Source organism: Pristis pectinata, chromosome 10 (genome assembly GCF_009764475.1).
Source record: "Pristis pectinata isolate sPriPec2 chromosome 10, sPriPec2.1.pri, whole genome shotgun sequence".
NCBI lineage: Eukaryota > Metazoa > Chordata > Chondrichthyes > Rhinopristiformes > Pristidae > Pristis > Pristis pectinata.
The window spans coordinates 48281110-48293068 of NC_067414.1; the positions used below are offsets into that span (position 1 = coordinate 48281110).

At 38.2% G+C, this 11959-nt stretch overlaps 1 protein-coding gene across 3 annotated transcripts in view; it reads left to right on the forward strand.

The window, feature by feature from the left end:
* The window catches only part of nkain2 (sodium/potassium transporting ATPase interacting 2), a 375717-nt gene extending 364154 nt beyond the window's left edge, over positions 1-11563 (forward strand). For all 3 annotated transcript variants that reach the window (XM_052025318.1, XM_052025317.1, XM_052025319.1), the window contains one exon: positions 8903-11563. In XM_052025318.1, the coding sequence (XP_051881278.1) occupies positions 8903-8912 (10 nt within the window). In that variant the 3' untranslated portion in view covers positions 8913-11563. The remainder of the gene's footprint in view (positions 1-8902) is intronic.
* Positions 11564-11959: the final 396 nt, after the last annotated feature.

Consider the following 11959-nt stretch of genomic DNA (forward strand, 5'->3'; position numbering starts at 1 on the left):
AAAGTCATTAAATGCGAACTGTGCTACCAAAACTTTCCTGGCATGTCAATTCCATGTGAATGTTCCCCGGTACAAAAGGCATTTTTGCACTAATTTAGCTTTAGTGTGGAGGGGTGTAAGATTTACATGAACACTAAATTGAGAATAGTTTGAGGCAAGAGCTAATACCACCTGATCTTGGGGAATCTCATTTCCGTGGTAAACTGGACCTTGACTCAAGACTCAATTAATTCAAACTCCAACATTGGTGCTAATGGAGTACTTGAAATTAACTGTTAGGAAGGAAGTTTGAAGTAGCATTAATATGCTAATGAAAATGTAACAAAATCACCACTCTGAAATCACTTTCGAGGCATTACAATTTTTATCAAGTGAAACAAAAAATAACTTGATGGTTAACATTAATCAAAGGTTAAACATCTTCAAAGGTTAACATTAATGTTAACCTTTGAAGAACTGTAAATACAATTGTTAAATGAGGGTGAATAATAAAAACTCACTGAATGGTGTTTTGCATGACAATGTTTAATAGTTTGGTTACTTTCTGAAGATTTAAGCTTTGAACAATAGAACTGTTATCACACAGAGGGCGACGCAGCCCACTCAGTTTATGGTGGCTCCTAGAACAGCAGTCCCATTCCCATGTTCTTTCTGAGTATAGATCATAACAGCTCTCCATGTGAATGATAAAAAGTTTTTGTTCTTTTCCCCCCAGAGCTTTTGGCCAAAGATTTTAATCTATAGCCCCATGAACAACATGCTAATGGGAATAGATTCTCTCTATTTACCTTGTCTACACCTGACATGATCTTGTACGCCTCTGTCAAATGTCCTCTCAACCCCAACTCCTCTGGGATTGAGAGGAGAGGAGATTGATGGAGGTGTACAAGATTGTGGACAATAAATACTGGCTTTACCAGTGATGCCCAGATCCTGTGAATGGGTAAAGCAAGCATCATGGTTTAAGTCTTTTTATGTAACTGAACACTATCACCTCCAATATAATTCTAGCAAATCTCTTCTACATCCTCTCCAACCACTTAAATGAACATAATACTACAGCCGAGGCTCAACCAGTGATTTCCATGGCTTAGCATAAGGTTCTTAATAGTATTCAATGCCTCTGTTTATAATGTCAAGAATTGTTATGCTTTTGTTTTGAAAAAAGCAATCGTTTTGATTTCTTCTGTTATCTTCAAAGTGTTACATGTTAAACCTCAGGTGAATCTGTTCCACCACCCACTTTAAGAGTGTACTCATTGGTTCTTATCGGCTGTCCTCATTTTTCCTAACAGTATGTATCACTTCCGATTCCTAGAAGTAAAATTTCACCTGTTTGCCTGTTCTGAAACCGACTATCCATTGTGCTTACCACATTTCCAGGTTTGCATTATCTGCACACTTTGAAAAGATACCATGTATACCTAAGACCAAGTCCTCAAAATATATCTAAACAATCAGTGGTCCTAATAGAGTCACCTGGGGAACACCTCTGTACTATGTTGAATAGTCACCACTGCTCTCTGGTTTCTGTCCTCTAGTCAACTTTAGTTAATATATACAGCAACAGGTCCTTTAATTCTTGTTCCCCGATCTCCAAAGTAATCAAATCATTGCCCCTCCAAGTTCAAGTCCAGTGCACCCAGAGCTTCTTGTGATCTCTATACTGTTCTCTGTTAAAGAAGTTAATTGACATCAAAGCAACGAATGATCATTCCTTCTGTCTCCATTCACTTAGCAGTTCCAATTTTCATTTTCAGTACACACCAATACCAATGCTGTGAATCTGTGAATTCCACCACTAAAGTTAATGATTAAAACTGACACCTTGCTGAATTTCCTTGCAGCTGCTCCTGATCCTCTGCATATCTTTGTTGTAGGTGTTACGGACTCAGTGAAAGTCCCTTTAAGATAGAGAGTGTGTGTGTATGTGTGTGTGGGGCGTGCTTACGTCAATAGAAGATAAAGGACGTAATGACGTTGTTGTAGAAGTCAGAAGAAGAGAGAGAGAAGGGAGAGAGACACCAGCCTGCTAGTTTTCTCTATCGATGGATGAGAAACTATAACTGTGTCTGCCACTGAAATCCATGTATGGAAGTTGGAAGTAATCCGGTGGAGTTCACTTTGTTGCTGACCTGTAGAAGGAAACGGGTATTTGTGTGTGTGGACGACTACGATTCGGATGCTTTTCGGGGTGAGGAAGTCACTACCGAGTAAACACTGAAGTGTCACTGGGGTTCCATCGTGGAACATTTGGATTTCGTATTTACTCTCTCTATGTTTCTCTACGTCTACGTCTTATCTTCAGACAACGGTGGTTGTCGAAGAAGCCCTTGCTCATGTTTCACCTTATGGCTTGCGGAACTGAACTTTAAGAACCATTCCAGAACTTGGAGTTTGGGACTTTGTCACACACACACGAAGAGTTTAGTTTTGGGGTTAATGTTCAAGGTTTAACATTTTTGAATTCTAACATACTAACATTTTTACTTTTATTTTACGTATTATCATAAGTAGTGATTAATAAAATAGTTTTTAACACTGAATCATGCTCAGTGTGTTTCTTTTGTTGCTGGTTCGTGACAAAATTGGGGGCTCGTCCGGTATCCAATCCAAAGATTAACGAGTGTCGTCTGGGATCGTTCCCCAGATTGACGAGATTTGTTCGGGATTCAATCCAAAGATTTTTGAGGGAGGTCTGATAAATTCTTTTTAATTGGCTTGTGTGTGTGGAAACCAGCAGCAATGGATATTAAGGCATTTTTGGAGTCACCAACCCAAAAGGGATTGGAGGTGGTGAAAAAGGATGATCTGATAAAGATTGCTACAAGGTTAAACCTCTCAGAAGTAAAGCAGTCTATGAGAAAGGCAGATATTCAGAGACTGATAGCTGGCCATTATGTGGAAAAGAAGGTGTTTGAGAAGGAAGTGTTAAAACAGTTTCCTGGCAGTGAAATAGCAATTTCTGAGGCACAGGTGCAGCTGGCAAAGATAGAGGCTGAACGAGAACAAAAGAAATTAGAGGCTGAATGAGAGCAAAAGAGATTAGAGGCTGAACGAGAACAGACCCAGTTAAAGATAGAGGCTGAACGAGAGCAGACCCAGTTAAAGATAGAGGCCGAACGAGAGAAATTAGAGGCCGAACAAAAGATAACTCAGATGAAGATAGAGGCTGATCTGGCAATGAAGCAGATGGAATTGAAGAGGATGGAGCTGGATAGTGAGGAGAAGGAGAAACAGAGGCAGCATGATTTACAAATGAAGCGAAAGAGTTTGGAATCTGATTCTGATGATGGTTTTTCAGCCAGCAGGGAGGTTCGATTAGTCCCTCCTTTTGAGGAAGATCAGGTTGATCAGTATTTCCAACATTTTGAAATAGTTGCTGTGAGTTCAAACTGGCCAAAGAAAGGATGGGCTCTTATGGTACAGAGTGTGATTAAAGGTAAAGCTCAAAAAGCTTATTCTGCTTTGTCTGCTGAGGATGCAGCTGATTATACCAAGGTAAAACAAGCTATATTGAAGACCTATGAATTGGTACCTGAAGCTTATAGACAAAAATTTAGAGACTTGAGGAAATCTGCAGATCAGACTTATATGGAATTTGCCAATGGAAAGAGAATATGTTTTGAACGATGGTACATGGCTAAAAATGTAGATGGGGATTTTGATAAATTGAAAGAATTGATATTAGTGGAAGACTTTAAAAGATGTGTTCCAGCTGAATTAACAACATATTTAAATGAAAAGGCAGTGGAAACTTTACAAGAAACTGCTAGGTTGGCAGATGATTATGCTTTAACCCATAAATCCAAATGGGGACAACCTAAAACCTTTCAAAAGAGTTACAAGGACAATCCAGGTAAACCGGAGATTAAATTGGGAGGTAATCAAAAAGGAAAAGATGAAAAGAAGCCAGGGCTGGAGAAACCTGTTGAGCGTACTTGTTATTACTGTAGGAAACCTGGCCATGTGATATCTAATTGTGCCCTTTTGAAGAAAAGGAAGGAAGCTGTGCCCAATGCTTGCTTTCAGGCAATTAAAAATCAAAAAGGTTTAGGAGATGCTGTTAAAGATCAGTCCTTGCAAGAGGGAAAAGCGGAAAAGTTGGAGGAGGTGAGAAAAGAATTCCGTTCTTATGTGTCAGAGGGTTTTGTTTCACTGAATGATGAGTCACCCCAGGTGCCAGTGAAAATTCTTAGAGTTACTGGGGCTAGTCAATCTCTCTTGCTGGACAGTGTTTTAAATTTTGGTGAAGAAACTGACACTGGTGAGGTAAATCTAGTGCGAGGCGTTACAGATGACACCATGTCTGTCCCTTTACACAGGGTGATTTTAAAGTCAAAGTTCGTAGAAGGACCAGTCGAGATAGGGATAAGACCTAGGTTACCAGTGGAAGGAGTTTCTTTGTTATTGGGAAATGACCTTGCAGATGGAGAAATTGTTCCTGTGGTACGGTTAACAACCAAACCAAGGATTGATGAGTCTGAGAATGATCCAGATGTTTACCCATCATGTGCGGTGACTCCAGCTAGAGCTAAAGATTAGCCAAGACAGACAGTCCTGTGCAGTCTGATGTGGTTCCTTGTGACAGTCCTAAACAGGAAGAAAATTATGATGCCTTATCTGAGACTTTTCTGTCTTCACTGGAGGATCAACATCCTTATAGTGAGCCTGAATTTAAAGATTTGTCTTTGTCGAGGAAGGAGTTTATGGTGGAACAGACAAAGGACCCTGAGTTGATAGAATTGAAAGGAAAAGCACTCTCATGTGAGGAGATTGAAAAAGTGCCAAATGGATATTATGTCAAAAATGGAGTGTTAATGAGGAAATGGAGACCTCCCCCATGTCCAAAAATTTAAAACTCGGTTGGAGAGAGTCTGCCAGCTAGCGAGAGAGAATTTGAAAACCAGCCAGATAAGAATGAAGACATATTTTGATAGACGTGCTCGGCCTAGGACATTTGCAGTGGGGCAAAAGGTGTTGGTATTTTTCCCTAGCCAAAATAATCCCTTGCAATCTCGTTTTTCTGGACCCTATGTTATTGAATCTCGAGTGACTGATTTAACATATATAATCAAAACACCAGATAGACGCAAGAAAACACAACTCTGTCATGTAAACGTGCTAAAGCCTTATTATGAGAGGGATTCAGTTGTGGCCTTGGTGGATGATGTAAAGGTTGTTTCTAGAATACCTGATGTTGATGTTGAGGAAGGCCAATTTAGACCAAATATTGTTCCATCAAAACTAAAACACCAAAATATCATGGAGAACCTTGAAACGAAGTTGGACCATTTACAAGTTTCACAAAAACAACAGATGAGAGAATTAATTTTAAAATTTAAAAATCTGTTCCCAGATGTTCCAAACAGAACATCGATAATTACCCATGATGTTGATGTTGGGGATGCAAAACCAATCAAACAACACCCATATCGAATGAATGTGGAAAAAAGTAAACTTGTTGATCAGGAACTAAAGTACATGTTGGAAAATGATATTATTAGACATTCTACTTCAAATTGGAGTTCGCCCTGTGTTATTGTACCTAAACCTGATGGAACTGTTAGATTTTGCACAGATTACAGGAAAGTGAATGCTGTAACGAAGTCAGATGTTTACCCTATTCCTAGGGTGGATGACTGCATAGATAGAGTGGGAAAGGCAAAATTTCTTACAAAGATTGACCTATTAAAAGGGTACTGGTGTGTTCCATTAACAGATTGAGGGAGGGAGATTTCTGCCTTTGTAACCCCTTCTGGATTGTATGAATACAATGTTTTACCATTTGGAATGAAAAATGCTCCGGCAACATTTCAAAGAATGATTAATTCAGTGATTCATGGGTTAAAACATACAGATGCCTACATTGACGACTTAGTGACTGGGAATGATACTTGGGAAGATCACATCTCTGCGTTAGAAAGGTTGTTTGAAAGACTTTCCAAGGCTAACCTTACAGTTAACTTGGCTAAAAGTGAATTTGGCCATGCCACTGTGATGTATCTTGGTTATGTTGTAGGCAAGCAAGCTCCTGTTCAGGCAAAAGTTCAAGCAATATCTGAGTTCCCTATTCCCACAGGTACGAGGACTGTTAGAAGATTTTTGGGAATGGTTGGATATTATCGAAAATTTTGTAAAAATTTTGCTGATATTGCTCTTCCCCTAACTAATCTTCTGAAGAAGGGAGTAAAGTTTGTTTGGACAGATTCTTGTCAAGAAGCATTTGAGAAGCTGAAAGCCATTTTATGCTACCATCCTGTGCTCAAAACACCTGACTTTGAAAAGCCATTTTCATTAGCAGTAGATGCCAGTGATGAAGCTGCAGGAGCTGTGTTGTTGCAGAAGGGTGACCTTGATGATATTGACCATCCTGTAGCTTACTTTTCAAAGAAATTTAATGAGCATCAAAAGAATTATTCCACCATAGAGAAAGAATTACTGTCGCTTGTTTTAGCCTTGCAACATTTCAGTGTATATGTTTGCACCGCTCAGAAACCATTGACTGTATATACAGATCATAACCCATTGGTGTTTCTGAGCCGAGTCAAAAACAAGAACAGAAGGCTGTTAAACTGGAGTTTAATTTTGCAAGAGTTTGATCTCATGATAACTCACATTAAAGGTAAAGGTAATGTGATTGCTGATTGCCTTTCCCGATGTTAAATGGGAAATATGTATCTGTACTAATCTGATAGTTTGTAGTTGTGTAAAATGATAATTATTAACATTACTAACTGTATGCGCGGTTAAATTTTTCTTGGGAAAAATTTTTTTTTAGATGGGAGGTGTTACGGACTCAGTGAAAGTCCCTTTAAGATAGAGAGTGTGTGTGTATGTGTGTGTGGGGCACTTACGTCAATAGAAGATAAAGGACGTAATGACGTTGTTGTAGAAGTCAGAAGAAGAGAGAGAGAAGGGAGAGAGACACCAGCCTGCTAGTTTTCTCTATCGATGGATGTGTCACAAACCAGCAACAAAAGAAACACACTGAGCATGATTCAGTGTTAAAAACTATTTTATTAATCACTACTTATGATAATACGTAAAATAAAAGTTAAAAAAAATGTTAGTATGTTAGAATTCAAGAATGTTAAACCTCGAACGTTAACCCCAAAACTAAACTCTTCGTGTGTGTGTGTGACAAAGTCCAAAACTCCCAGTTCCGGAATGGTTCTTAAAGTTCAGTTCCGCAAGCCATAAGGTGAAACATGAGCAAGGGCTTCTTCAACAACCACCGTTGTCTGAAGATAAGATGTAGATGTAGAAAAACATAGAGAGAGTACATACGAAATCCAAATGTTCCACGATGGAACCCAAACGACACTTCAGTGTTTACTCGGTAGTGACTTCCTCACCCCGAAAAGCATCCGAATCGTGGTCGTCCACACAAATACCTGTTTCCTTCTACAGGTCAGCAACAAAGTGAACTCCACCAGATTACTTCCAACTTCCATACATGGATTTCTATGGCAAACAGTTATTGTTTCTCATCCATCGATAGAGAAAACAAGCAGGCTGGTGTCTCTCTCCCTTTTCTCTCTCTCTCTCTCCTGACTTCTTCAACAACGTCATTACGTCCTTTATCTTCTATTGACGTAAGCACGCCCCACACACACATACACACACACTCTCTATCTTAAAGGGACTTTCACTGAGTCCGTAACAGATGAGAAACTATAACTGTGTCTGCCACTGAAATCCATGTATGGAAGTTGGAAGTAATCCGGTGGAGTTCACTTTGTTGCTGACCTGTAGAAGGAAACAGGTATTTGTGTGTGTGGACGACCATGATTCGGATGCTTTTCGGGGTGAGGAAGTCACTACCGAGTAAACACTGAAGTGTCGCTGGGGTTCCATCGTGGAACATTTGGATTTCGTATTTACTCTCTCTATGTTTCTCTACGTCTACGTCTTATCTTCAGACAACAGTGGTTGTCAAAGAAGCCCTTGCTCATGTTTCACCTTATGGTTTGCGGAACTGAACTTTAAGAACCATTCCGGAACTTGGAGTTTGGGACTTTGTCACACACACACACACACGAAGAGTTTAGTTTTGGGGTTAACGTTCAAGGTTTAACATTTTTGAATTCTAACATACTAACATTTTTACTTTTATTTTACGTATTATCATAAGTAGTGATTAATAAAATAGTTTTTAACACTGAATCATGCTCAGTGTGTTTCTTTTGTTGCTGGTTCGTGACATAGGTTGATACATATAAAGTGAAACTTCTGTACTTCCAGCAAAGTTATGGTGGCAGAGTGGGAGTAGATCTCAGGAAATTCCTGGCCCAATTCAATATTTACTTGTTGTGTTGGATAGGTAGCAGAAGGAAAAGACAATGGGCCATCTCCTCTGCCAGCATTCAGCTCCTCCAAACTATGTCCGAGATACCTGAGGCACGGTAGCGTAGCGGTTAGCGCGACGCTATTACAGCGCCAGCGATCGGGGTTCGATTACCATCACTGTCTGTAAGGAGTTTGTACGTTCTCCTGTGTCTGCATGAGTTTCCGCCGGGTGCTCCGATTTCCTCCCACATTCTAAAGACGTACGGGTGGGTTAATTTGGGGTTTAAAATGGGCAGCGCGGACTCATTGGGCCGGAAGGGCCTGTTACCACGCTGTAAATAAAATTTTTAAAAAATGCATCTAAAACCTGGATTTGTATCTGAAATCTGTCTCCCAACAGCTTCAATTAGTTGGGCCTTGAAAAACTACTGTGATTTCTGTTATCCTTCAGTTTATTAAGTAGCAGGACTTAAAATCAAATCCCTCATGAGTTCTTTGCATTATATCAAATGCACTGACATGCAATTGTTATTAAATCTCTTTGAAGTTTAAACAAATACAAACCTTCATGTAATAATTGATTGACATCACTTTTAATTTATCATTTTAGGTCAAAATAACCTGGAAACTGGATGCCTTAAAATTCTCCTGACTTCAAACTTTTCATACCTTAATTTCAAGGAACCTGGCGATGGTGGCTTTTGTATTGTTCAGTGTGAAACACTGATCACCTTTGAAGTGGTGTCCTAGCTCAGAGATTTGGAATAACAGAAGACCCAACTAACATGCAGACATATGAAAGACTTCAAAGTTTTAAAACTGCACACAATAACCAGCAAACTTTCTGCTCTGTGTTTCAACTTGCTGAGTTAAATAAGTGGAAGTTTGGTGCCTAAAAGGGTGAACTAAAGTATTGGTGCCCTCTGCAGGCCAATGTGAAAAGCTGACTGCACAGTTCTCTTTTATGATTCCAGATTGCCAATTATAACTGCAACTGTTCATCAACAAATTAGATTAACAGTTTATATTTAGAGGTCATTGTTAAATAATCATTTCTGCTGCATAAGATGCAAATGGTGAATTGAACCAGTGCCATGATTTTACTAAGGATTGGGTGATGCTACCAAATGTGAGCTAATTCTTATACTAGCTCCACATTTGCCTTAATGTATGTAGGTCTAGACATCTCTGAGTAAATTAAAAATGTTTGGGGTGGTGGGAGGGGGGACATTATAATGTTGAAAATATTTCCCTGAATGATTGCTGATGGAGTCTATGATAATATTGCTACCATAGCTTTGCAGGAGATGCTTTGAATTCCCCTGACTCTTCAGTAAGCAGTCCACCTCATCTTTTGCTGTCCCTACACAAAAATAAATGTGAAGCTGTGGAAGAAATAGGCTGTAGTAGTATATATGAATAGTTGAAAACCTTTATAGGTCACATGAAAAATAGATGAAAGGCAAGAACCAAACAAAAGTTGATAGTATAGTCAAGACACTTCTGTTTCTTCATTACCACTGCTTCTGCTGTAATCCACTAAAGCTGTCTACATTTTTCTATCTTAATGTGTAAGGCAGCTATTATGTTTTAACACAGGGATATATGTACATTATGTTCATTGATGCAAACTAAAGGCTAGAAATTGTATTTACTGTTATTTTTTAATGCACCAGTCTGTTGAAGTACTTTGTGATGATCATCTTTGTTACTATCTGTATAAAAGAAACATGATTTTATTATCTGTATTAACGCTCTGTTGGTCCCATGGTGTTTTTGGAAACCAAATCTGCTATAGACTATGTCTTAAACATTATATCTTAGCTATATTTGTGGCTCATGGTTGTGCTTTCTTAGGTAGTTTGGCGGTGCTATTAAGAACTAAACTATAGTAAAATGTGCTTGTATTAACGTTCTATACTTGCCTGTTCAAACGCCTGTTCTTGCAGAATGCTTGCATTTTATGCCAAATGTCACACCCTGGAGTTACATTTCAGTTTATTCATCTCTGCTTGTAATACTATAGGGCACAGTGATTGTTTCATTATTTTACATGTCACCAAAGCACTTCAACTTTACCATTTTTCTTTGAGATAGAGGTTGGATGAAATGGTGAGTAAAAACATGTTTTTAATTTTTGTTGATTATGTTGGGAACTGGTCCAAAAGCTGGGGGAAATGTTGCCTGGCAGGGAATCTACCATCTGTGCAATTAAGATGTGATTCCCCAAGGCCGGATAATGTCCAGATTGAGGTCTTTATTAATACAAATAAAATTAATAGTTTATTAGATTCTAAGAAAACTGCATTCAATCTCAGATTTTGTTGATTACGTTTGTAAAATGAAAACCTAAGCCAATCCATCTGCAATTTATTATTTACCCTGACATAGACTGGACATCAAAAGGTAGAAATTCATCATGGGTGGATGCAGGAAACATGCATGCCCAGAAATTCAACCACAGTTGGCGGTGCTAAATTTACTAAAAGGTGCATCAGTGCATTGTACTCTGGAATGAACTTTAAAGAAAGTATGCAATGCAGTGAAGTGACCATTTAGAGTTACCAACTGTTTGTCAATTTCCAGATAATAGTAACCCTATCGCTTCCCATGATATACAATGTGATATATTGATTGAGTTCAATGGAATAAAATATGGTGCAGCAGATATAATGACCCCCACTCAAGGTGAATTTCTACTCCAAAGGATAGAAATATGCATCAGGATCATCAAAGGTACAACGGACAGTATTAAGAATCATTTATTTTTAATTATTTCACTATTTTTAAGGATTATAAGAATCATTAGTAAGAAATATATCACTAAAACAATGACTTTGCCCTACATTATTAAGCCAATTGTTTCGATTGTCAATATATACTCACAGGCAGGTTGCCAGTAGGAACAGATAGATTTTCACCTTCACTACCAGCCGAAAATGATAGCATGAAAACCTGGCAGCTCTTTAAAGGGCAGATTAGTGGCCAGGTGGTAGAAATAGAAAACTACCCTTTTTTTGAACATATTTTAATGGAATATTTATTTTTATAGTTGTAGATAATGCTGAGGAAAGTTTGTTTCATGTTCAGTTATTAAAAGTAAATTTGAAGACTGATGGATTTACAAAAAATGAAGAAATCGGTGACTGAAGTCAGATTTAGCAGTATAATTTACCTTTTAATGTCTAACTTCTATTATCTAATTTTTTTCTTTGAAGGAGAGCATAGTCCCTGTATACTTGAACACCATTGTGCTGTAGGCACTTTTGGAAAGGCCTTTTTATTTGAAAGAAATAAATTTTTTCAGGATTAACATGTTGCTGTGGGAAATGGTTTAATACTTTATTACAGTAATGTACAAGAAAGTATGTTTATCTTTAAAGTGTACCAATATTTTGTTTTATCAACATTACTAACAGGTATGATAATTGATCATTTACCCCTTTTGTCATCAGGTGCAAAATCAATTCACAGGTAATTATGAACACATGAATGAATTAATTAATTAATGACAGACTGACTGGGAGAAATTTCTCCTGGTCCTCATCAATCATATCATTGTTGATTGTTAATGGTGCCACATTTGACGGAATTATTGATTCCCTCAGTTGGATTGAACATAATGTTGTTCATTCAAGCAAAGCCATATATTGAGTATAGTTACCAC